The sequence below is a fragment of the Orbicella faveolata genome, unplaced genomic scaffold (genome assembly GCF_042242905.1).
Source record: "Orbicella faveolata isolate gen_17 unplaced genomic scaffold, um_ofav_v1 contig_24, whole genome shotgun sequence".
NCBI lineage: Eukaryota > Metazoa > Cnidaria > Anthozoa > Scleractinia > Merulinidae > Orbicella > Orbicella faveolata.
In genome coordinates, this window is record NW_028301552.1 from 34,511,826 (window position 1) to 34,539,524 (window position 27,699).

The following is a 27,699-nucleotide window of genomic DNA, read 5'->3' on the forward strand; positions in this document are numbered from 1 at the left end:
CACGTGATTTCCCTTCCCGAGTTTCCTCAAACACAAATCCAAAATAACCGGTGATTGTTGCGTTTTCAAATTCCTCCGGCGTAGTGTGGACAGAAAACATTTGATGCGTTTTCAGAGTGAAACCTCCGTTTTCAAATTCCTCCGGCGTAGCTTGGACGGAAAACATTTGATGCGTTTTCAGAGTTAAACCTCCGTTTTCAAATTCCTCCCCCGTGGTGTGGACAGAAAACATTTGATGGGGTTTCAGAGTGAAACCTCCGTTTTCAAATTCCTCCGGCGTAGTGTGCACGGGGCGGTATTTAGAGGTACAGCAGGCGCTGCCGTGCGATCGAAGAGTTTTCTGCATTCTGGAAGTTTCGCGCGGCCAGAATCTGGTAAACCAAGAGATTATCAAGGTAAGAGAGTGAATCCCCCATATAGACCTTATACCCAAGGTAATCCCTCTTAAGTTATTTTTAGACATGGTACCCAGTTCTCCATCGGATGTTACACGCGCGTTGCGTGGATGTTTTCTCGGAGGATTTGTTAATGTTTCGTTTCTTTTCGTTTCTAAGCAAAGGAAAACCTCCAACGGTGTGGGGATGTCTTTGATATTTTAATTACAAGCAAAAGAGCTTCGCCTCTCGGTGTTTTAATACATTTCGAGGCTTTAATAGGAGTTTAAATAAGAGGCAGATATTCCCTGCCCAAACAAAAACAACTGAATGAACGGCAGAGAAATGAGTAGGCAAACGACAAAGCAAGCAAAAGCCCAGACACAACGCAGCTGAACAAACAGATGGTCGAAAGTGCAAAGAGAAGTTCGCCGCCCAAGCAGCAAACGGCATATTCTCGCGAGAATTCAGATTCATTCAGTTTGTATATCACTGTCAGAAATATCCCAAACACTCTGTAAGCGAAAAAGAAATTTAAAATATTGGCCGTCGTAGTTCACGTTTTCTCAAATATGCAGAATCTGGCTATTTCAGTTGTTGTTTTGCAGAGAACGGCAAAGGAAATAAACAAAGGATTATAACGCACGGTTACACAGCCATTGTACTCGTCGCCGTTGAGGTTTGCCTATTAAACTCCCCAAAACTGAATAAACGGCAAAATAATGAACTGCCAGGCTGAGAGTACAGAAAACATCTCTGCTATGAAACGTCTTTTGAAAATCAAAACATTTAAAATGACTTTTCACCACATTTTCCCCCATTTCGTCTCAGGTAGTTTCGAGAATGCCGCTTGGGCTGTCGACGCATCGCGCAAGTAACTTCCTGGGTACCATGTCTAAAAATAACTTAAGAGGGATTACCTTGGGTATATGGGGTATTCCCTCTCTTACCTTGATAATCTTTTGGTATAATTGAGTATTCTCGACTACCAAATTGCAACTTTTGTAACGCTCCCTTCATTGAGTAACTGAACTCTTATGTACTCTATTTTGCCATTTGTAGGAGCGAAGGTAGAAAGAATGAAGATTTTGGCCATGCACCAAATGTGGAGGTAGTCTCCCTTAATTATAGTCTGAATGGTGGAAACTTGGTCATAAGGACAAAACTTGTAAGAACACACATTTCAGGAAAAAAAATCAAAGGTTATAAATTGAGACCGTGTTTTTAAGGCAGAAATCCAAGACTTCATATAACGGGAGGACAAAATACCAATTTTAATTTAAGGCCTCGGCTGAGTGTAAGAATGCAATTCCTAAACTGGTTTCAATGTTACGGGAATTCGGAGCCAGATTTGGTCAGAGAAAGACCAGACAAGCAAGAGCAGAGATTCCAGGCTCTACTCCATTTTCTTGTAGACTGGTATCGCGGGCGCATTGCAAACCCCACAGTCAAGGCGGTAAATTTTTCATCAAGCGGAAGGACTGAGAACGAAATCAGGCATGGTCAGTTGACTCCTTGCCATTCGTAGAATGGATTCGCCTTGTGTTCAATGTTTCGCGATGTCTGTATTTCTGTCAATCTGAAAGGAAATGGCTCATCTTGGAACGGGCATTAGTAGAATTTGATAGTGGTACTCACAATCTACCTTGGATAAACAAGTTGTCATCCACATGCAATGTTTTATTTAGAGCACGTGCTGGCACGCGCCGTCACCATCTCTAATTCGTTATTCAATCTTCAAAGATCACATTAGACAAGGCTTATTCACACATACAGGACGAATTTCTTCTGCGCTTTAGTTGCCTGGTGGCCTCAAAGGAAGGAAGCCCAAAGACGAGGAGGAAGAGTCCTTTTTTTCTTCACCCAGCTGTCCAGCTTGGCACCAGCAGTTACGCCACTGGGTGAGTGTTTTACCCTTGTAATACAGTGTTATGTCATCACGAATTTGCGGCAATGTTTTCCCAAATATTTTGATTTCTACCCATCGCCGAAAATTCCCGTTGTATTTCTCCATCGGCCCATATTTCAACTAGACATCTGGCCTCATAATAGCCCCAAGTTTGGCACTCGCCTCCTCTCCACATCCATCCGCCATTTTGAACGTGTTTGGTCTGATCATGATTGAAACTACCTAGTGAGGTTGTTTCAATCATGCTCAGAATAATCATGTTTCAACCATGCTTCGCGCAATGCACTGTCGAATGTGAGCACTTTTCATAACGAAACATGTTTCATTCGTGATCAGATTAATCATGTTTCGGCCTGGTGTGAACACAGCTTAATTCAATAATTGTGTTATTTTTTACTTAAAACGGAGCATGGTTGAATAATCCAACATGTGGTGTCAACCAGCATAATTTCATACAGCTTTTGTGTAGAACTGTGTTCTGCCTATTCCGTCTGTTTCAATTGAAATCCGCTTAGATCCCGATCTACAGATGAAAAGTCATATCGCACTGTTCTAAGATCGTTCAATCGGGTGTTCGTTGGTTCTGTTCATGTTGGCCACTAAACTTTGCGTTCTGTTCCATTGTATGCATGGATATTCCATGAACTCAACACGCCTGTTTTAGCTGCAGCTCTTTCCCTCGCGTGGTAAGGGTTTAAACGAACTCTACGCTTGTGCATTTTGATTAGAGCGTAATTAGGTATTTAGCGAGACGTCAATTTATGCGGGAATGCCAAATATTACCGATGAATAACAAGATTTGCATCTTCAGTGCGATCTTCTGCTTCACTGATTCTCCAAAGTCGCGATCGGCGATTTTTTCGGCTCATTAACCTTCCTATTAGCTATGGTCAGCTGGTAATTGTGCATACTTTTGAATAAACAAAAGAGTGAGTGTCAAGGAGTTGACCTCACGCAGACACGGAACAAGAAAAGTTTGTCGGACTCACTTCCGGACGCAGTTTTGATCATTCTGTAGGGACGAAGGAAAGATTCAACGCATAAAAGTGCCTGGGCCCCAGCTGGTTTAGCCCAGGGGCACAAACATTAATTGCTTGGTTTATTATATAACAGAGAAAATTACTTCATTGTGATTGGCTGAGAGCAGACCAATTTATCGTTAATTTTCAATTTGCCCTGCAGTGCAAATTAACGCGCGCGCTTTCGTGATTTTCCCAGTCATATAATAAATGAGTAATCGTATGAAGGCTCGAGCAATTAAGGATTTACACTACTCGTGATATTTGAAAATTCTTTCAAATTGCCTGAAGGCTCGTGCAATTTTGAGAAAATGTTCAAATACCACTCATACCGGCATTCATATGATTATCTATCTAACCTGCTGACTCCGGCTGTCGTCTGTTCACTCGTCTCTACTCCGTAGTAAGAAAAAGGTGCGCGATGTAGTTAGGAAGTTTGAACAACCACGACAGCGCCGTCTAGGTCAACATTGATTGGAAAATGAATTTATGTTTAGCCTACGAATCTTGCGATAACCCGCGCGATAACCTAGAATCATGGAGTTTGTCTCAAACTGTAAGAACTATCTCAAACATGAACTGAATATGTAAGACAGCGGGAAGTTCGAATAATACGTTTAAAAGATTGGACGTCGTGGCTCAGGCCACACTAAGCCGGAGGAATTTGAAAACGGAAATTTCACTCTGAAAAGGCATCAAATATTTTCTGTCCATGCTACGCCGAATAAATTTGAAAACGCAACAATCACCGGTCGTTTTAGATTTGTGTTTGACTAAAACTGGCGCAGGGAAAAAAACAGGATTATCGTAACCTCATTGTTTTCGAAAAGCTTCGTTTTCAAAATGTTTTCTGGCCGCACTAAAATACAAACTGAAGCCGGCGTTTTCAAATTCCTCCGATCTAACTGAAGAACGTTTTCGTGACGGATTCGTGTCGACAGAAGGCCTAACCGGAGAAATAAAGCTTCTTTTTGAAATTTCTCAACTGTAGTGTGGACGGGACCTCATATTCTCCATGTTCTCGTTTTGCGGAGAACGGCAAAGAAATGAACACATAATGATAACGCACTTGCATGGCCATGATTCTGCTCATTAAACCTTTCCTACAGCGAAGTTTTCGTTGCTCCCGTCTTTGTGGTTTGCTGTAACTCCGTCTTTCCGTCAGGGTTTGCGTTCGTAGAAAGTTCTGACTAGTCAAACAACTAATCACCGCAAATATAGAGTTTTCTTTTTTCTATTATTTACAGCAAACAGTCGAGTGGATCGTCGCTTGTTCCACGCGCGTCAGTATTCCCGCGCCTGGCGCCTGAATACTTTTTTCATCGCGAGTTCTGATTGGTTTATTACTCATATTCTTTCTGTTTGTTGTGATTGGCCAGAATGACTACTGTGGTTTTTATGTGACAATAGTCTAATCTCAAGAAACCGCTCTGATTATGATGTGATTAATCTCGATGTACATTTGGTGACCACAACCAAAACCAACTTTGATTTGTTTTATACATGAATTTTCCTCGTTTGCCACGCATTCAGATTGGCTGAAGTCTTGAAAACCTGCCTGGGTGTTCACTTACGCTAGCCATCAGCTTAAAATTGATTTTCTAGACTTTAAAAAGATAGTCAAACCGCTTTCAGTGCAGACAAGATATGACCCACTGGTCTCGTTTCTGTACAATTTAAAGGATAGTCCATGCAAGCAAGCTTCATTTAAAGTATTTTGTTAGTAGGAAAACCCGCAACATTGTCGGTTGCGGACAATTTTGCGCTGTAAATTGTCTCGTGTAACATACCGTTGCCGAACGTTGCTGCAACAAAGTTGCGTTAAAAGTTGTCTCTTGTAACATGGATTCAAAATCTGCATTAAAAAATCGGCTTGTGTAACATCACCTTTAAATAGCTCGGCAAATTTGGAAAAAATCACTATCTTCTCTTAATTTCAGTTCCGTTTTGCTCTCGGAATTTTCCGACATTTTTGGTTGATGCGTTTTTCGGTCCGTCTTTATTCGACCAACAATTCCAAACTTTTGAAACGGGGGCAAATGGTGCGGAAATTCCCTGGGGAAGCTTCTTGAAAATACGAGAATTGCTAAATTTCTGAAATGCAAACCATTTAACCGAGAGACTTCAGGAAATTTCGGGAGCAAAATCAACTTTGCACATTGGGGTATTCTTTTCGAGGTTGTCCTCTTTTCCAGAAATTCCGGAACACGCTGTTACATTCACTGCACCAATGGCACTGTTCAAAACTTCTGTTCAAAAATTCATTTTCTGGCACAACAGTTCCAGGACATCTGTCAACTCTCGTTCCCGTTTCGAAATTTCTGGAGATTTTTCATTGGTGGAACAGAAGGCTCTCCTCAAATCAAGGCATAAACCAGGTCTAATGGTAGACCGGCATTTAACCAGTTAGCTCCAAATGTTTTCTGTGTTTTATTTACTTAAGCACTGACTAACAAAAAACCGGCCTCGCATGTATTTATAGTTTGTAGCCAGTGAATTACATGCAAAAGTTTGCACTTTTACATGTAATTCACCAGTTTTACTTTTTAGTCTTACCTTCTCATTTAATTTTTTTTTTGTTCTTGTACTTTTTCCATTTTTGTTAGATTGTCTTTTTCCCACTAACTGTTCTTCTTTCGTTTGGCCTAAAAATGAGTTCTTTTAAAATAGTATTTTGTCTTCTACGTCATAATTTATTCCACTCTTGAACGGCCGCTTAAAAATGTATGTTGTTAATAGTCTCTCAAAATAGTGTCCTTTGAACATGGTTTTGTAGGTTAGAAGAGATTATGAGAGGTGGGTGTTTTATGAAAGGAGTAATGTTCGACTGAAGTTTTTCAGTTACCAAAATAAGTCATCTGAAAGTGTAAATCTCAGTGAAATCTTGCCAATTAAGGTTGTTCTATATCTGTGCCTCGCTCTCTCTCGCTTTTGTTAAGTCTTTGGGAATTAAGAACAACAACAGCTGCATTTCAACGGAAAGTTATATTTTCATCGCGATGTATTAAACCAGCCCCCTATTAAGTAAAGAAGATGAAAACGGGCCACGGATTATGTTCGTTCTATTTGTTTGCAGCAGGTGTTTCGAATCAATTTTAGTAGAGGCACAAGTGTTTTGTTCAGTCCTCCGTGCGTTAGCTGTAATTCTCACAGTTATCATAAACCTCATCGTAAACATCTTCTGTTGTCTGCATACTTTAGCAGCGCCTGTTCACTTCTTTTGCGTTTACAGCTAATATCATTTTTACTCACACTCGCGATTTGTACAACGAGAATATTGAGCCGTTCCCCAGTGGCTTGCTTCTGTTTAGTTGTCAAGCAAGCAGCGTTTTTGAACGCTTTGTTTATGCTCAGTTCACACATGCCACACGTGCTCAAAGCATCGCTATCCGCATGTCATTAAATGGTCACACCGCATGCTTGCTGTCGTGTATTAGTTTTGTTTCAAAACACTCGCATCAACCCCGGTGACTAGTGATCGCATTCAAGAAAACTCCACACCCTTTCAACAGAGTGACCACTTAAGCAAATTATAAACACGTTGCGTTTTCAAACAGCCATTCGCAATCGAAAAGAAATTTGCGTCACTGCGTTCGCGGCAAATCGCTGGCTTGGTTTAAGTTATACCTCGGACAGCGCTTTACAAGGGATATTTGAGTTAAGGCTGTAACGGCCTTTGTGCTTTGTCGTTATCTGCCAGTAATTTTTTGACAGAAAACAGCTGATTAGCAGGTACTCGCTGGTGGCTCGATTGTGCCCCTAACTCGGGAAAAAAACCTCAGTCCGCGTTATTTCATCAGTGACGTCTTGTGTAATGACTGATGCGTTCGTCTTGTCGTCCGTTTAATAATTCGGTCGCGGCATATTTTGATTAAGGACGCGGCATACATACTGGTGGCTTGCTTGTCATTTTGATCCGCGCGTTGTTAGTACGCAGACGTGACTAAAAAATTACCATAAGAGTCGCCACGCCATGTTTGTATTCATCCTTCGAGCTTTTCCCACGCTCCGTCAGGCTCGCTAATTAGACTCTTGTTATTTCAGCCGAAAAGTTACTGTATAAAAACTTAAGGTTAGCGTTTTTATTTCGAGTTTTTTTCTTTTCTGCGGCGCTACGCGCTGTAAACACCTGTACGTGTTTAGGAACTTGTGGTTGGTCTTTGTTCGAAGCTCTTCAGATAAACATGCGAAAGAATGGAGCTTAATAAAGTTGTACAAGGCTGTGTGCTTTGTTTTAACGCCTTTCTGTTAGGCCTTGGCAGCGCTGCCCGCGGTCATTCATTCATCAGGTTGATCTATTCTCACGGTTTATCTGAACGTTTTTGGCGCTTAAATCCTAGTTTGTCACAATGAATGTTTTAGTTCGGACTATCCACTTGAGAACCAACTCAAAAACTATAACTTATGTTGGCTCCATTCCTTTCGAAATTGCTTGTGAAGCGGCGTGTGTTTTAACAAAAAGCAGTTTCGGCTCTGAAAGTTGCTATCTATTTTCGTAACCTGTGTTGACGACTTTGTTCACACATTGCGGTCAGCTTCCATAATGGCATTTACTGTTGCCTTAAAATTGCTTTAGAGATAAGTGTGGTTTATTTATGTTTCTCTATCACTTTATTAGCTTGCAGTTATCTCAGAAGAAAACGCAGAGGGGCAAAAGTTATTCGGAGCTTAATTCTTTCAATTTGCGTAGCCTTAGGGCGTTTCCCTGTAGAGATTTTCGTTGTAAATCAATTAATAAAGAGCTTTTATTTATGAAGCAAGTATTTCCCCTTTCGCAATTCTTAAAAGCTGGTCATTGTTGTTCGGACGGAGATTTCAGCGCAAACGTTCCGCTTTCATCTATGATATGCTCTGTTTTTCAACTTGTTTGTTTTCTTTTGTGTTCTTTTATTTTCAACCACGTTATATCCAAGTACTAGTAGCTTAACTTGTGTATCGTCTTTTTAATTAAGCTAAGTTTATATTTATTTTGCCTGCATTTGCTTCCTTGTTTATAAACGCTCAACTAAGCTAAACCTAGCCGGCTGTAAATTTTTGGTTAAGGTTAGAATCCGAAAGACACGTTTGCTAACTGTCCCATAGGCTAGTTGTTCTACAGGTTTTCCATAACCTTTAACAAGAAAGGCTCAGGGGTTGAAAGTGTAGTTATTATTAACTCCATAAGCTGGTAACTGGCAAAGCCGGAGTCTTTCATTGTCACAAAACTGACTACTTCTGGTGATCAAGTTGTAACAATACATTATAAAAACTCAGTGATTTTCGCGATCGTGCAACAAAGAATTATATGGGTCAAGTTCACAAGTTGATGTTCCGCACAGGTGTCTGGTGTAGTTGAAGTGTTGTCAAACACTAGTAGCAAGTGCTTTACTGGTGGAATTCTGTTGTTTTTATTTGACCCCCAGTGTGTTGTCAATAGAACTGTGATAATTCAATTTATTTTGCCTTTTGAGCATTTTAACGCTTGCCACATGTTTCAGCAACTTCGGGCTTCGCTTTCATGGTATGCTTTCGTTAGCGTCAAATAGATCAATCGGCGATTACCATAACAAAAGGCGAAGAAATTTCAGCCGCGATTTCCATCAAAAGTTATGCTCTTTTGAAAGGGTCGTCAGCGACATCACTGACACGTTCGTGTGTGTTAGGTTGACGCGCGATGAATTGAACAATAAACCTGAGCAAGCGCTGAAGTTTCTTTTGAATGAGTTGTAGTAAAGTTATCTGCATATGGCGCCAACAGCATTTGGTTACTGATTCAATGGAATTTCATTGATGATTATGACATGTGTTCAACCTGTACGTTAACAAAGCGACTCCCGCCAAAAATGGGCGCGTTTCGCTAGTTCCATCACATGTGTGAAACGTGCACCCACGCGGTTTTTGCCGCCAAAAATAAAGCGATGTTTAATAAGATAGCGTGTCGGCTCACTCATGAATATTAACGCTTTTGTTTGCACTGTGAGTTCTTTTCGATGGTCTATTCTTTGCACAGCACGAGCCACGCGCGTTGTTCACACTTTCGCCTTTCACTCGCTGTTTGAATCTCGTTGGGCGTCCAAATCGCGAAGTTTACGCGAGGAAAACCCCGTTTAACGTTTCGTGGGGGTATGAGTGTAGTCCCGACCTCAGTAATTGCATTGCCCTTGTCAACGCATGTTTTCAGACGACCGTTGACTTTTAATTAGTGGGCAAACTCATTGAATTGTTGTCGCCGGCACACGCTCCGGATCAATCAAACTTAAATATTGTTTTAGTAAGTTCCAACGGAACTGAGCTTTAATCTCGATTAGCAGCTCTCTGGCTCAAACAGACAGCAGTAAAGTAATTTATGCTCGGAGGTTTAAACAAGGGGTGATCGAGCCGCTCAAGAGATTAGACTGCCTGGCGTGCAATAGTTATTGTATTGAAAGGAATCTTGTCTGAACAAGCTTTCCGAGACAATAGGAAGGTGCCGCTTAATTATAATAATAGAAATAGTTGGCTAAACAGTATTAAGAGAGAGCGTGGTCTTTGCTCGGAGCACGTGTGTTGAAGGTTTCTTTTGACAAGCACAAAGCGTGGTAAACTGTTAAGCAATATAGATACATCGATGTTATTGTTGCTTTGACTTTTTGACTTTGTTTGGTTTGTGAAGGTGTAAAATGATTGCGTCTCATCCAAGGTTCGCTCCCTTGGCCGATCGATCGGGCATTCTTCGATCGACCTTACCAGAGTTGATTCACTCAGAATGAAAATTTAGCACGTTTCGGCTACTGCCTCTTTTATAGCCAAAGATACGCGATCAAATATTTCCATGTATCGCATAAAACCTGATTTTCAATTCTCTTGGGTTCGCGTTTTGCTATTCAAAATTTCCGCGTGAAGTTTTGACATTTTTACAGCAGCCTTAAGAAGATAATGCTTTAGATTTCTCGCGAAAAAAGTTTGTATTGGCTCTGGATTGATTCAATTTAACCTTGTACCCCTTCATCAACGTCCCATTTAACTTTTCTAGTTACGAGTTCAAACTATGAATTCTCATTAGTGATTGCTATGTTTTTCTTTTGCTGTTTGTTATGAGAACTTGATGATGTCAGCTGTCTGCTCGACAGAACACTGAAATTGAAAGGAGAAACGTTGTTGATAACAAACGCGTTTGATTCGTTTTATTGTAGCATGCTAATGACCCATCGAAGTATTTCTCAAAGGAATACAATAAAGCGTGTCCACAATAAGATGCGTTTCAATTAAACCGACTTGCAGCTGATTGAGTTGTTACTAAAAGACAGAGTAATCAAATGAAATTTACCTAACTAAGAGCTGTTCTAGCTAATGAAGACCAAATGAATAAAGGTCGTGATTGGAATTTAAAATGCAGTCATGGGAAATGACAATTGGTAAAGGAAATTATGGAGGGAGAAAACGCGAAAAGAAAACTTTGCGAGATTTACGCATTGTTAAGTGTTCAATAGCCTTTTAGTTACAAGAATTTTCTGAGTAACCGCGCTGACCCGCAATGCTGATTTAGAAAGCGTTGACCAATTAAGCGGCTGATGGTAGAAATTGCCTTCTTATTTTTAGCTGTAAACATAGTATTACGCTAAAAAAACAACTTCAAATTGTCGAAGTCTCGAAAGTAACATGGAAACTGAGCCAAGATGAGCGGCACAGAGATGGGGAAGTTGTTCAGAGAGGAAAAGACGAAAGCACATGCTTATAAATCTGAAGAAAAGGCGTTCACAATTAGAACAGCTGTCTGCTGAAACATGTAAAACTCTTTGACATTGTTCTGTGCCTCGTTAAGAGTGTGGAGCATTGATATAAAGCGGTCTTTAATCACAAAATGTCGTTTAGTGAAAAAAATTGACATTGCGCGCGCGACAATCAGGGAACACAAAGCATATTAATTTGTGGTGTTTTGATGAATACAAATCACTCAACATTCGCTCGAAGAACATTTCAACGGGTAACAAATGTGTACCGCTCACTGGATCAGTAAATATAATTTGGCGTTCACGTACAGGGAAATTTGTTCCAAGTGAGACATCTCTGTGTTAATCTACTATTAAGTGCCTTGCCGTAAGGACGTTTCTGCACGCGAACACTTTTAGACCTTTTACACAACAGTAAGTGTATAAATGCATCTGTCAGGCTATTTGGCAAGCTTGTTTAAATCCATCCATTGGGCTGTTTGACCGAAGAAATGCTTTAGTGGTCACTTTTTTCTGTTCTATGTAAATCGTGTTTTGAACCGCAAAGTGTAATATAACAAGGCGCTTCGGTCGCGTGCTCGGTCGCGTGTCGTCGCACGCACCCCTTGAAAATTCTATCATAATTGTTTTCTTAAAGGGCGGCAAAATGATGCGGTCGCCAACCCGAAATCTACAATAAATTCACTTGAACAAAAACAAAAAGTTCTTTGGATGCTTCAGTGATTAATTCCTGAACGCTCCATTTCCTGATAAATGGGCGGCGCTTGTATTAAGCTATCGAAAGCAACACGTAACTTCGATATTTGAAATTAATTATATTTTGCGTCAAGAAGAAAATGTTTTTGGGAATTTCGCGGCGTAAGCCTTTCAAATGAATAGCTTTTATGTCGCCAGGCGTAATGGAACGATTCCTTGTTGATAACCTGGGGCCGGATATCTATCTCTTTTCTAATTTTGAGCGATTAAAAATATCACGATCAAACTCCAGGAATACTATTTTTACTCCCTTAAGCATCACTTTAAAGTCTATGTCGCAATGAAAAATTCTAGCTTTGTTTTCTCATTTTCCGTATTTTACAGCTTTCCGTGATAAAACCCTTCGTTGCTATAGGAGCGCTCAAGGTGTGTAGTTATACCCTGCCATTTTTCTCCTTTCCCTTTAATTTCTTGAGTCGAATTGTGTCGAATTTCATTTGTTAAAATGCAAATGCGAACAGCTGTTTGAACCTAGTTCCCTTTGAATGTGTGCCAGTGTGCTCTGATGATTAGAATAACAAAACCTTGCTTCGTTTGCAAGCATTTGTAGAAAAACTCAATTAACACGACACCCGAGTGGCCTATTCCTCGTGGGACGAATTCTTTAGGATTGTATTGTACCCGAATGGCACGCAAATACGACACAGAAACCTCTTGAAATCTTCCCTTGGAAGAATAATGGTCGTGATAGCATTGCATAAAACAATTTTCGTAGACGAAATTGCTCAACAAAGTGCCTTCGATAATCATTTTTTCCAAGGGCAATAAATTTTTTTTAATCAGTTAGGGAGCAAACATATAAATCATTCGATTATAAACGACAACGATTTCGTCTCAATCTTGAAGCCAGCTTTTCTTAATATTATTCAATCTTGAGTGGAATTGTTTCCAGAATCTGAGCTCTCTTTATTTCTATTTTGTCTGTTAACTCTGCTTTATGCTTTGAAAGCGTAGTTAATCGTTCGGAAAAGGAGGCCTTTGGCCGGAGGAAAACTGACAAGTCGCTCGGTGAAGATAACTTTTTTCTGGTTACACCCTGCGGCGGCTGTTGCATTCTTGAACTTTGTCATATTTTCATCAACAGATTTCCGATCACTGCCTTCTCTGTTCTATTTACACTTGGCTCTTTGTTCAGTTGAGACCTAAAAGCACATTTATCGTCTTGAAACGCGGACAGAGCTCGCGGCCGAAAGATCAAACTTGCGTTATTATGCGCGACGCTTTTTTCCGTTCACTCACTGATACGTTTTTTCGGCGTCAGTTCTCCTTGAAATTGCTCTATTATCGTTTGATTTAAACCGTGAGAGAAGCGATCAACTTCGCAGATGATGTCCATACATATGTAAATTCTGGTCAAAGTGTCTTCAGAAATGTACAATAAATTCTCTAATTATTCTTTTCGAAAATTGTATTCATTTATTCAAGATTACACCTGCCCTGACATTCGCTGTGTTTTTGTAATTATCCGAGGACAGCGATCTTTAATTCTCGTTCGAGTGAGTTCTCCTAAATTATTTATTTTACAAAATTAAAAGCCATCTTGTGCACACTTCGATGCTCTTTTCAGATGAAAGCAGTTTGAGAAAACCGCGCTGGAAGGGCGCTCTTGAAGAGAAACTCACTTTGCGATCGAGTACCTTTGTTTTAGTGCGAATATTTCTTATCAATTTCCTATTGAAAAGCGAAGTGTTTGAATTGCCTGCATGCCTTGACGAGAGCAGAGCGCTTGCAACAGTTAGCGCGTTCTCTTTGTTTTTGGAACTGCAAAAAGCAAGCTGAAATTGTTTTGGTTGCGTAGTCCAAGCGACTGTAATGATGTGAAGACAATTCCTAAGGAAGGCTTTTGAAATCTTTTGGCCAATCTCGAGAGGCCGTTGTATTGTGGCAGCAAAGGACATCCGCACGAGCCGATAGATTTGAAGATTGAAAAAGGCTACGAAGACACTTTGTCAATAAGCTTAATTGTGATGGCCTGGAGTTATACAATGCTTGCAAAGGATGTTTACTTTGTTTAAATGGAACCCCGAGTTTTTTTTACCCCTGCAGAACACGTTTGAGTCGAATGACAAAACATTCCAACCGATACAGAATAGATTTACTCTCCCAGGCAACGGTAGTTAAGCTTTTTTCATTGCGAGAACACTTTCACGGCACTGTCGAAACCTCCCTAGCGTAGGAATAACTTTGCAATCGGTGAAAAAGTCGAAAATGACGAACGCAGTTGTAAGCGGGAGGAAATTAAAAACAAAAAGAACAACACAGCTGCCGTGTTCGTTTTAATGTCCAAGTTCACGTATTACACTCTTTTCCGAATTTTCTGGTGCTTTTTTCTCAGTTCGAAGAGCAGATTATACCACAAACAATTTTCCTGTTGTAAAAAAAAATCTCCCTAAACTATGCATCGTCAAAGCGCTTTTCCTTCCTTTGTTAATTTCCCGTAAAAAGGCGAAAGTATCCGTAGTAATGCAATTTTACTAGTTTTGAGTAGATCATTCTTGTTCGCATAGTCTAAAATAAATAAATTAAAAACTTGGAGATATTGGGCGGTTTATGGATGAAGAGAATGATTCTGAAATGATCTTTTATTTTAAATGATCCGAGCTTACGCTGGTAAATTCCCCTAATCTATTCAGAATCGTGTTAGGGATTCGCTAAAACATCTGCTCTTGGCCTATGAATTTTTTTCGCCGCTTAAACGCGGTCTTTAGCGAGCTTTAGTGAATTTTTACCGCGTCTTTCAAGCGTAATTTGACGAAAATGGCTTCCCCGAAAAGCAATTTTTCAAGCGATGTTTTTCTGTCTCATTTGTAAACTGGAAGAGAGTGTCCCTTTCAACCCTTCATCGTTAGTTCCGGTATTCAACTTTCTGTTTTTTGCCGTGATCACATAAAGAGCCTAAATTCTTGCTGTTCCAAAGAATAATAAAATGTAAATCATGTTATGGCATGAAGCTATTGATATCTAACCAATGAAACGGTTTGTTATAACCATTTATTGGCCAATGAAAGGCCATCGTTTTAGGACAGATGTCAATCAAGGCCACGTGTTCTAAATTACCGCGTAATTAGACCCTGCGTACCGTTTCTGCCGGAAACTGTTGTTTATGCATAAACATTACGATTTGCATAAGGCATTATTTGTGGTTGTTTTGCGAAAATATGAGCGATTTTATGAGCAAATAGCCGAATTCAATATCCGCATTCGCTGGGAAGATTTTTATCGGGAAGCTGGGCGATATTCGAGAAAATCCAAGACCGTTGCTCGAATTAGGGCAGCAAGGCTAAGCGCGACACACCCTCGGTTTTAATGAAATGTTAATACGGCCGCACACCCGCCATTGAAACAATACTCAACACGTGTGAGGATAGATCAACAAAAAAACATATTTAACAAAGGGAGGAGTTCGCGCGTGTGACATTTCAATGAACAGTTCTTAAACCTCTTAACAACCACCGTATGATCGAGCAGCTGCCGGCGCGGACACAATTAAAACATTTGCGTTTCCGACCTTAAGAACATTTCAGCTTCCAGCAGATAGTGTCGACATCTCTCGAGCTGAGCCGAGAAATTTCGCCGCTGGACTTCACCAAACAGGATAACTTTAAAGAGCGGAAACGGGTCAGTGTAAAAGCCTTGATAACGGTTTAAAAACTTCAACGAACGCGTTTATTATTATTATTTTTATTGGAAACCGACGGTTCCTGGTTGACCCAGAAAAAAATATTTTCAAAGCAGCTACTGGTAGTGTAGCTGAGTTGACAAAAGAAGCGCGATCATGCCTAAAGCATTTCTGGTGAAGAAGAACAAGAGGTCATACGTCGAAGCAAGTGCATCAGAGAAAAGAACTTTGGAGTACGATGCGGTCCCAGCGTATCGTGAACTAGATAGCGTTGTGCTTTCCACAGCGTCTGCGGTTTCGGACATTATGCATTCATCGACGGCCAACTCGGATAAAGCACCGGTGTTAACTTCGTTAAGTTCGCTGCTCACATCGACGGGGACAGCTAACGGCAGTTTCCCAAGCAGCGCGTTCAAGCCTTTTAAAGTGGAAAAGGAGAAGGAGAATTCGCCAGCAAAGAAGCTCAAACCTAACCCGCCACCGCTAGTCGAGAGCCGCGACAAAAACAACAGGAGTAAAGATAACATTGGCGGACGCGAAGCCCTTAACGAACGACACACAGATCATGGTGGCAAAACCGCAGTTCTCGAACATAAGGAGTTTGCCATCTCGGACAAGTACGACTTTCCGAAGCCCAAGGGACCGTTGCCGCAGTCCCAATTTATCTGCCAGCTCTGCCAGGAGGTGTACTCGGATCCATTTTCGCTTGCTCAGCACAAGTGTAGCGGAATTCAGCACACTGAATATCGATGCCCAGAATGCGACAAAGTTTTCAGCTGCCCGGCAAACCTGGCATCGCATCGAAGATGGCATCGACCTCGCTCGCCGCACGAAAAAAAAGCAACCCCGACGCAAACGCCCGCTCAACGCGAACCGCAGCTCCCAAACAGTCCAAAAACCAGCGCCGAGGACAACGGCAAAAATGGTGCTGTCACAACAGCCGTGGAGAGCGAGGCGCGATCGAGCAGCCCGGTCGGTAACAGTCAAGGACAGTTTGTCTGCGAAGTCTGCAACAAAACGTTCAGACGGAAAGCCTACCTTAGGAAACATATGAACAACCACAACGACGACCGACCGTATCCGTGTCAGTACTGTGGCAAAGTGTTCCGGAGTCTGACAAACCGCGCAAAACACGTTCTTAACCACGCGGTGGGGCCCAAGACATTTATTTGTAACGTTTGCGGTAATGGATTCGCCAATAAGGGGAGCCTTGATCGACATGCGAGGATCCATACAGGTGAAATTTACTCTTGTAAACACTGCTCTAGCACATTTTACAGTTCGCCTGGTCTTACGCGTCACATAAACAAATGCCACCCTCCCGAAAATCGCCAAGTTATCGTTCTTCAGGTCCCGGTTAGACAAGGTTGAACTCGCTATTCGATAGCAAGGAGTAAAAAAAAAAAAAACTATGACACTGTAGATTTCTTGTACGAAAATTGTAAAATAGTATTATATTTACAGAGGCAAGACAATGCCACAAACTTGCCTTATGAATTTAGAAGCGTATTGTACAAATTTTTTTATGTATGAGAACGTATAGCTGGGCGAATTCTTTCACACACTGTAAATTTGCGAAGATCTAGTTTTAAGTTATAAGTAGTTCAAATCTGTATAATTTTTTATGTCCAATTTGCTAGTTGTTTTGTGTGTCGTGGTAGTAGGCGAGTTGTGTTTGCTCTGAGAAACACACAGCTGTCACAGAAAAGGAAAATTTCCCACTTTCCTGATGTTAATATTTCGTAGAATTTTAGCGGATTCTTTGATGGAAAGCTTCTATTCAGTAAACGGAAGAAAATATTCAACTGGCCTTTGTTGTTCATTTTAAGTTTTCAAAGCAGATTTCCGCAGTGCGACTCATTGAGAACTCCTCATAAACGCAATACGCGCAGTCTAATTTGCTAGATATAGTCGTGACGGACAGTAATCACTCCCCTCAAGAATCTCATTGAGTCAAAGATAAAATCAAAGAATGGAATCTAATGAAATTGCCGGCGACTTGCGTATCCTAGTTCCCCCTTATTAATCCTCTTTAGTGCGGTGTTTTCCTGACGAAGATCGCAAGATCGGCTGCCAACTTAGATAGATTTGCGCGCTCGCGCGATTAAAAGATATAACATGGCACCCGCGTAACTTCGCGCGCTCTCATCGTGTTTTTGCGACCTTTAAGTCTTTGATCGAATGAGAATTTGGCGTCTGTTATTCTACAGCACTCGTGCAGCCTTAGGGTTTTTATCTGTGTGGAAGACCGAATATTGAATTACTATTTCGGCGAGTTCGGGCAGTTTGAAAACAGATGGCGTGCTCGCCATTGTATAATAGAAACATTTGTCAAAAGCGAATCCTCGCGCAAACTTTCTTTAATTTACTGCGAAGCAAAAATCGTGGCTGACTCTTTGTTTGTCGATCTGTTTCACGCTGTCGCTGTTAGGACAACCCTTCTGTTTCGGAAGGAATTCCTTGTCAAAACCACCAGCGCTTGTTTCCATGTCATTGTTGCTTTCTACACAAGTATTCAACAATGTGCGTTGCCGGATCAACCATTAAAATGAATATGTGATCGATACACAACTGCCGAGTTAGTCGTTATTAGAAAATTTTGCGCGCGATCGCCACGGAAAGCTACCTTTTTTATTTGTTTACCTAAACCATACATTTTTCGAAATGATCAGCGTTATTTGTCGTATCGGCAATAAAGATACTTACGAAACGCTTTTCGCCAAATGCGAAAATACGTTTGAACGAAAATTCTAGGTTTGTTTTCGCACCCTATGTGTGTGATAGAATTTACGTATGCACGTGTTCCAAACTTTAATTCATTTTCGCTTCTGTTAGAAATGATATTTTGTTGGGAAAATTCATTTTATCTGTGGAAACAATTTGAGACAGAAATTTCGGTTTTTCATCGGTTTCAATGCATTGGTGAAGTTGTAGACGATTTCAACCATATTGGAATTTTACTTGATTACGAATATTCATTATCTCGCTCCAATGTTTGCAATTAACGTTTACATAGTTTTTCCCCTTTTCATCCTCGAAGATCTTGATTCGCCTATAAATTCGAAAAAAGCGAGATTGTCGCCGAAAACGCAAAGAATTTTTATCGAAATAATAGGCATTTTCGAGAGTAAATGTAAAGCGACAGTTAAGCATAGTTTACGATTCCGATGGTTGAATTTTTTTCTTCATTGTCTCGAGTGTCAACAATGAAAGCGTTCCAACTCTCGTTGTAGTGATCCATTTTAATTGCGTTTTTTCTGAGCATTTTAAACCACCCCAGCGTCTAACGATGGTTTATATCGCTTTAAGACTTTTCTTATTTCTGGAAAATTTCGGTTTTTTTCTACGCACTTGATGTGCGTAATGTTTAGGAGCGCGTAGAATACACAAGACGATCGGGTTTTGGTTCCCTGGCCTAATCACAGCAAGACGCTTCATTACTATTCTTTTAAGTCTCAATTCATATCATGTCTTTTTCCTTGGGTTAGCGAAATTAAAGATGCCGAAACGCTAACGATAATCTGACCGTTTCGGCATTCGCTTATTTTATTTTTCTCTGAGGTGAGGAATGTTTGATTCATGCTGTCGAAGGGACTGTTGATATTACTCCGTGATATGTTAATTCGCTTTAAAACTTTCGCGCGACGCTGAATGAAGTGAATTTGGTCATCACTGCGATTTTGCTTTCCTCTTCAGCTAGTCAAAATATTAGGAGTGAAAATTTCTAAACTAGAAAACACAAAACTATGAGCCAAGCGATGGAACGGAAAAGCGATGGCTTTAAACGAAGGTCATTCGACACAGCAGGTGCAAGCGAAGTATTGACTCTTTTTTCACTGTCGTCGAAGTGTCTACGATTTTTGAGGCACAATTTAAGAGATTACGGGCAGTACCTCTGTTGATGTCCGTTCCACTATTCATTTACAGTGGCAAATCCTTAATTTCTTTGCATTTTATTTATTGACTACGATCTGTTGTCGCCCTGATGTATGTTCTTTTATGTTAGGTCAGCTGGAATTCTTCCATAATAGAGCACTTAGATGACAGCAGCGCTAGCCTTCAGTCCCGTAATACGTTGAAATGAGTTAAGCACCGCACCTTTTACTCAACGCGCTTTCTCGCTGCCAGAGTTTAAAAGCCCAACGAGCCGACACAGGCCAATTTTGAGACAACATCAGCGCAACGCGCCGAAGTTCACGCTCAGTTGCAAATTGAAAAGACGTGGCTTTCTTTCAATTCGCTTTTCGCTAGTGACGCGAGTAAATGAGCCTGTGTTGGTACAGCTGATTATGGTTGCCAGGCAGTTTTTTCTTTTTTAAGATTTCGGACACATGCCAATGAATATTGATTTGAGACAATACTTTTTTTCGGTCTGTGAATAAGCGCGCAAAGAAAGGAGAAAAAAATTTCCGTCGATAGTGACTCGGACAGCCAAGTCCAAAAAACTGTCATTGAGATAAGAAAAACAAAAATGTTTTTTGTTTTCTCAGGTAGGGAGCAAAAGATCATGTCTTATTCTAGCGAATCTGTCACAGAAGACAAAAGAGACAGATTTTCTACCCTTCGGATTTAATTTAACCCACTAACAATTAGCAAGTCATGTCCTCTTGTTTCAATCTCGTCATAAAATTGCTCTCTCGCTGTCTTTCCACAATTCACCGCCCAGAAGCGCTCTCTGCATCAATGGACGCGATAATTGTTTTAAACTCTTTTAATTTTTTCCCTTAGTCGCTCCAAATGCCGTGGTGTTGTGCTTCTAAGGCTCTTAGTAAAACCATTCACATTGTTATTATCCAAGTTACCAGGGGAACGGCAGCCCACCTTTGTTCTCAAAGTCCATGCCATGCGGTGAATGTTGTTATTAAACCTTCATTTGAAAAGCCTCCTGTTTATTGTGGCGTTTAATCGAGCTTTTCAGCCCAAATAACTTGTGTTTTCCGTCTGTTTTACTTATCACAACTATTTCAGGCCGTCTTCTAAAAGGCTTTACCGCTTGCAAGTTTCCGAAACGAGTGTTATTCCATTTTGTTTAATTTTTTTTTCTGTTATCGCACCCTGCTTCTCTAAATTAATTTTTCTCCAGGGCGGAGAAAGATCTCTTCTTCCACAATTCATTTCCTGGCGACTTGAAAGCTAGGATGTAAATATTTCTCCTGCGATAACTGATAACGACCCATTTACATGATTTTACTTCGATGTCCTTGATACTGTCTTTAAAAAAATATTAACGAGGTTTTAAATTGATTATGAAATTCGGTTTTTGTCTTGTATCGCTTTCTTATTACTGATCATTGGACCCAGCGCAATACTTATTCCCAAACCGATAGCTTGACATAAAAAAGTTGGAAAAAGTTGTTTTTCTGTCAGTGGCGTTGTTCTTTGTTCGGTGTAAATTATTCAACATGCGTTTTTCTATTGTCATTCGATCATCGAATCGAATTCTCCGAAGTAATCTGCAATTGCTCGGTTACAGTGGCGCTATTTGCTCGGAAGCAAATACAAACTTCGACAGAGCCATCACAACACCACGCTATTCTGTTGTATAATCTTTCAGAGCGCATTGCGTATTGACTTAGTAATTTGTCTTTGGCACAAAAATAGTTTTGATTTTTCGCCTGAACGCTTTAAGCTACCCCTATTGACGTCCCACCATATTTTGCGCTATTAAATGTTTGCATGGTAACCCATCATGTGTTTGCCATAATGTTTCCCATTTCAAATTAGCGCTGAGTAATGTGCTGTTTGCTGGCGGCCCGTGTTCAACCATTTGTTACAACACATACGTCTGCTGGGTTGATTAATGAAATTGCGCGCAAGGCGTTGCCAAGAGATCGATCGCTTTTCGGCCAAATAAACGAGTTTCTTTGAAAGAAAGATTATCAATCGCCTCTAATTGCTCGTTTTTAATGGCCTGGTAAGATGGTCTAGCACAATTTAGCCTCAGCCTACGACACTTGCTTGTTTCCTCGTCTTTGTTCTCTAAATGATGCCCCGCAGAGGGGAACCATAGTATCTCGCCCTTTTCAAGAGTAGAATGTAGTCTGTTCGCGAACGCACGTTTTTCGCGCCAGCTCGTACTTGCTATAAAGTAGTACGCTATGGAGGCGCTACTGGGGGAGAATGTTTATACAGGAATTGCTAATACAAGGTTGATTTTAGCGCTTTCAAGCATGCCGCGGATACTTGCATCAGCAAATTGATCAATGATGGTTTGAACTCAATCTACAAACAGGTGCACCATTTAGCGACTTTTCCCATGATCTTCTCCCTGTCACTTGTGATCATTATGCACGTAATTTCACAGAGGTAACTGAATTCAAATTGTCAAAAGACGACCATTTGCCTGGAATAAAGTCGTTAGTAATTATATTACTGGAGGAAATTTCAAAGAAAAGCTCACTTAACGTTACAACACGTTTTGGTTCCCGATGCGTACAAATAATCATATTTTCGATAAATTTACATTGCGTGGTGTTTATTTCCCCATGTTGCGCGAAAATATTGTTCATGGCAAACAAAAGGTCTTGTCTTTAATGGCATTTCTTTTCAAAGGAGATTTCCCTTTAAACCGCTTCCCCTGAGTTCCAAATATCTTTTAATAGCGTAATTTGACAATACATAGCAAGAATTGCCGCTAGTTCGGAGGAAAAATTTGAAAATCTACCATCGACAACGAGAGAATCCATACTTGAAATATGAACAGTAAGACTGAGACCGTATGCGCCCTTTGTCACTGCAAGATTTCACCAATTAACATTTTCTTCTCGATAAAAGATTCATGCAATTGTCAAAATTTCTAGCTATTTCTGTCGTTCAGCTGCAGGTTTTGACTCATCAGTGTTGTCTACGGATATGCAGATGTTCAAAAAAAATCGACAGTCTTTTAACAGTTGAAAATAAACGAATATCAACATTCGTTCTTTGAGCGTATTCGCGAAACATCTTTGTATATTTGCTCTTCGCAAGAAGAGTCTCGTCTCGCTTTGTCTTGCAAATTTCTTTGGATGGGTTATCAAAGGAACTCGAGTACTGTTTGCTAGATTGGTCTTTATACTCGCTGTCGGCATTCAAGTCAACGACAAGCTTTTTCCGTCCGCCCTCTTAAGCGATAATTACTTCAGCATTCTTGTGAAGCTTTTATCTTGCGGTTGAATCAATAAAAAAACAACTCGACGAGGAAATCCGTCCGAACAACTTTTCAACTCTTTGAATATTTGAAGAATTTTCAAACGGATCCAATAAATATCGCGAAAGCTGAGCAACGCAATTTCTTATGGAAATAAATTCAACAAGAAATGCGCACCTTTTGACATCTTCAAGTACTGAAGCATTTCGCTCTAAAGTACGAATTGCGGCCATTTTAGGAACTTTTTCTTTTATGGAATCATACGTTTGTACCTTAATATTTCCAGTAAATGTTCGGTAAGCGCTTTCCAAAATTTCGTAGCTAATATTAAAAGCTGTTATGTCGGCGGGTATTTTTCGGCCTTGGAAATTAATTTTCGTATTTTATGTATATGGATATTTAGTGGCATATTTCCTGATGTTATTACTCAATGTGTGCGTCGGTATATGCTTGCTGGTCTGGTAAACAAACATGAAAAGTTTATTATTTTCAGGTTTTAGTGTATTCAACGAATGCTGTGTTTTCCTTACGGCGGCTTTGAATCACTTGAATCAATGGTGGAGTTCTAATAAGATCATATGTATTAATGTTGTTAATGTTGTTATCGGTTTCCAAACACTGAGCGCTTTGGATGGTTTGTAATTTTGTTTTAACTTTTACGACGTGAGTGTGATTATGTTGGTTTTTTTTGTGCAATTAAGCGAAGTCCGGTTACGTTTTAGTGCGCGTTCGGAGCCGTTTCACTCGAGCGCAGCGGTTTGGAAAGAGCGGCGAGTTCTTAATACGTACATTACCATATTTATTTGATTCTTTACAAGTTAATGTTATCGGCACTTCGATATCAAAGCAAAGGACTCGCCTCAGGGCGCTACAGAATGGCGTCAAAATATCGATGCTCTTAAAATAATTGCGTTATGATACAGAATGAGAAATTTAGACGAGCTACATAAAAATAAGAAATTACAGCAGCAGGAACAGCTGATGTCCTTTCCGTTAGGCTGAAAATGGTCTTCTAGGCTCCTGTATTGAAGCAGTAATCTTAATGATTTGTTGTTCATCGCACATAAGTCGAGAATCACCCAACTCTAATCCCTAATAAGAGGCGAAACGTCCCAACAAATTAAAATTGTTAAGTCTGTTTAGCTAAACCGAGTTTCGCTCTCTTTTGTTTGTGGTGTTGTTTCAAACGCACCTGAGAAAACGCCATTTTTTCCAGATTAGCGCTGGACTTTTTCAAATTCAAGTCGAACGCCGAAATATCAGCAAATTAACATCACAAGCGTTGTACACGCTCGCCTTTTAGTACCGGTACATCATAGAAGTTCAGGCCGGACTTTTGTCGGGAAAGATGAGTACTGCCTCTTTCAAGAACTGCTTTGTTTGGGGCGTGTCTGACGCCCCGGTTTACGCCGACGAGCGTTTTGCTACGCGACATAACTTAACTTAGATAAAGAGTGGAAACCCCTCGGGTATCAGTTCTACCGGAGAGAGGTGTGCCAGTATTGCCCCCTCCCACGCCCTGTGCGAACAGGGCTGAAGTAACTATAGGGTTTTTAATTTCGATTCAAATGTGAAAACAAGAAAACAGAGGAAAAGATCCTTTTGTTAATGGCAATCTACCCAAGCTTGTAGTGCTTTTTATGTAAAGGTGTACAGATTTCGTCTACTAATCGATTCCTCTGTTCACAAGGAATTCCAGGGCTAGCATTTGCCAAAACCCCCGCTTTGTTTTCATCGGTAAAAATATGCGTATTGGATGTAAGTGCACTCGAGAAATGACCCATCGATATGCTATGGATTCCTTACTTTAGAAGAATCAATGAGTTGATTATGTTCGAAAATGGCGTGGATTTATTTAGCGAGAAAGTCAGTGCACAGTAAATGTTTTCTTTAGTACGGTTTCGTTTCTCCAAAGCTACCATTTTCAAGAAATTGGAAGTCTGTAAAAAGCATCTGGAAACAGCTGCTGCGCAAAAGAAAAGAAGTTGATCGTAGATGCTTTTAAAGGCGAATGCGTGCTTGACACCAAGAAAACGGAAAACAATTAATTCTCGTTGACAAGCCATACTTTCTCATTAAACTAATGAAATTTCCGTTGCGAGTCCCAATTTGTAAATGTCTGTTGCACTTTTCAACTCGCTTTTCATGTAAAAGCCTGTGAAACGAAATGCCAAGCCTCAAACGCAAAAAGCTGTGTATTTAATCGCAAATTTACATGCTATGCAAATGTAAAATATATTCCCAGTTGGTTTCTGACCTCCAGCTTTGTAGCTCGACTTAAACCTGATTTTCACGTTTAGATGTAAAGATATTTTGAAACGTTCAAGAGCGAAGAAGTAAAAAAAAAAAATTCTATTCCGAGTTTCTTTAAGTTTCTGATGGAACATTAATGTTTTTTTTCCCTCGAGGACAGACCATCAGCATATTTGATTGGGAAACAAGAAATGTACAGCTTTATCACGGGTTTAAACATAGTATTTCTAATTTGTAAATGTTTGTTGCAGTTTTTAGCTCTCGTTTCATGTAAAAACCTGTAAAACGAAATGCCAAGCCTCTAACACATGTACAAAAAAGCTGTGTATTTAATCGTAAATTTATATGCTATGCAAATGTAACATATTTTCCCAGTTGGTTTCTGACCTCCAGCTTTGTAGCTCGACTTAAACCTGATTGTCACGTTTAGATGTAAAGATCTTTTGAAACGTCCATGAGCGAAGAAGCAAAAAAAAAAAAAAATTCTATTCCGAGTTTCTTTAAGTTTCTGATGGGACATTAATGTTTTTTTTTTCCCTCGAGGACAGACCATCAGCATATTTGATTGGGAAACAAGACATTTGCAGCTTTATCACGGGTTTAAAAATAATGATTTCCAAGGTAGAAACGGCATCGAATTTGCAGCAAACGGCTTACAGCTTGCGCTGTTGTGCTATTTTAGCGTTTGGTATATTTTAATATTCCAATTCGCGACTGTAGTGATAGTTTGATTGTTAGGCAAAAAAAGAAAGACGGATATTTTCTAGAGTGCAGGTGCACTTTCTATTTCTTTCTGGCTATCATTAGTTAAACTCAGTGGAACATTATGCCCACTTCAAATTTGAAACATCAATAAAATTACAGCTAATGAATTTCTGTGGTAATTTCAAATTCAGGCGGGGCAAAAATCTGCTTCTCTCATGCACACTGGTAAGCATAACAACAAATATTGAATTCACACCCCAGTTTTATTTCTTTCAATTTTTAAAAAGTATTCGATAACCTGCAGCGGGTTTGTCGACAGCAAGACTGCCCTTGTTGGTTCGATATAGGTTTTTAAAAGCTTGATCATGATTTACCAATGTAAAGGGTCATTCGACACAAATTTCCGGAGAAGCCAGCGTCTTCGGATCCGGGTTGAATTTCCACTGGAAGTGCGTTGTCGTTTGTAATACCGCGTGGCTGGCTAATGTACTAAACGCACTCATTCTTTGCTAATAATACTCTTCAAAAGACAGGAAGGAAACTTTAAATTGAAAGCGATGCATCCTTGGCTTATTTTTAATCATTTGCTTTCGAGAAAGTTCGCTTTTTTTTACAGGATTATGAGAAAACGCCTAGGTGGTATCGACTTGACACATAATAATAGCGATGTTTTTGAAAAGGCTGAAGATAGCTAGCTGATCAGAAAAGTGCAATGCTAAAGAAAAGACTCTGAAAAGATAGACTTTCATTCAAGCCGAAGATATGTTTGCTTTGATATCGTTCAAACTTTATTACTTAGGAAGTAGATGCCAAACTTGGCGGGATACCGAGGACAGTTTCTAACATGTTTCATTTTAATTCCATCTTAAGCAGGTGTTTGTGGAAAATTGTTGTATTGATACTGACGAGTGTTCGTCTCCGTTATTTGAAAAATTTTGCATCATTCAATTTGAGTCCTTTCAGCTCGATATTATTTAATTTGAAATCTGTTTTCTCGTTACCCGGGATATTTTGAACTCGGAAACTGATATTTACCGGTTTTCGCTGTAGTTATTTACCCGACCTCGCATTAGGTAATTTATCAGGGCTTCTTTGAACAGACTCAAACTTCAACTTTATGTAGATTTTGTTTAAAATGAGCCGCACACCTGCTGTTGTTGCCTTGTATTCTTCGCTATTTCATAACTTTAAAATTCAAAAATTCATAATAACTTGGACAACAGAATAACTGAGATGAAACCTGTGTTTATAGACAAGACGCTGTGGAATGTTCAACGACTTTTTTTGTCGCGCAAATGATGTATCAAATGCACATTTCTTTTTTCAAAATCACCCTTGTCAGCGCTAGCATTTTTCTATTTTTAAGAATATAATGAGCTTTGTGGATCGATTTTGATTGGTAATTTCACTTCGTTCCTTTTTGCAGGAAGGTTTTCACCGGAAATCTGGAAAGACAAGCAATATATGACACTCCTTGAAAAAATGAGGCCCGGAGAGCAGAGGTTTTAGGAACGTAGACCCAGGTCCCGCTCTTAGTACAGGTTGCTTCTGAACCTTCAAGCTTCTAAAACCTACAGTAGATAGTGGTATCAGTTTCAAATGCCAGATTTGCTGTATGTACATTGAGGGAATTTTGGACTAATATCAGCTGGCAAACCAAACTATTCTGTTTGGTACAAACCCGAGTCTTAGCTCATATAAATATGTTTGGTAAATTTAAATGTACTTAGGGCGCGCGCGGGTGGAGAGACCCGCGCGGGTGGAGAGATCCGCGCGGCTTCTCTCTCTCTTGCCGCTTCAACTCGACTATTCCTGGCGTATTACGCGAGCGCTTGGCATTTACGCTGGCTAACATGTACTTGATGTTTGTAACCTGTTCAATCATGAAACTTGTTATTAGATTAAGAGCAGCTTATTTTGAACGCTAATAGTGCTAAATAATTAAATGAATGAATAATTAAAAATATATATTGTATTAATTCATGTTGTGTAGAGAATTATGTGATCCCTCTTCTTCCTGACTAGAGATGAATTGCTAATGTGCTCGAGAATCTGCAAGGCGTTCGATCGTATTTATATACAATATACTCTACTGCCAGGGACTAAGTATTGCTGAAACCTGAAATAAAAAATAATAGGCTCCGGGGTTCCATTCTATTTCCAAAGATCCAATAAGGAAAAAGAATCACCATTTTCTTGGGGCGCTGAAGAAGAAAGAAGTCTTCATTCTCTATTTCCAAACAAAATCTC

General features: G+C 40.1%; 1 protein-coding gene and 1 long non-coding RNA gene across 2 annotated transcripts; both read left to right on the forward strand.

Annotated features, from left to right (window-relative positions):
* Positions 1-1,861: 1,861 nt before the first annotated feature.
* LOC110056769 (uncharacterized) lies at positions 1,862-27,428 on the forward strand. Its single transcript, XR_016207900.1, has 2 exons — positions 1,862-2,275; positions 26,876-27,428. It is a non-coding gene; the product is annotated as an uncharacterized LOC110056769 (long non-coding RNA).
* On the forward strand, positions 15,143-17,170 carry LOC149111389 (insulinoma-associated protein 1-like). Its single transcript, XM_089291764.1, has one exon. The coding sequence runs from the start codon at positions 15,522-15,524 to the stop codon at positions 16,734-16,736; it is 1,215 nt and encodes a 404-aa protein (XP_089147890.1). The 5' UTR covers positions 15,143-15,521; the 3' UTR covers positions 16,737-17,170.
* Positions 27,429-27,699: the final 271 nt, after the last annotated feature.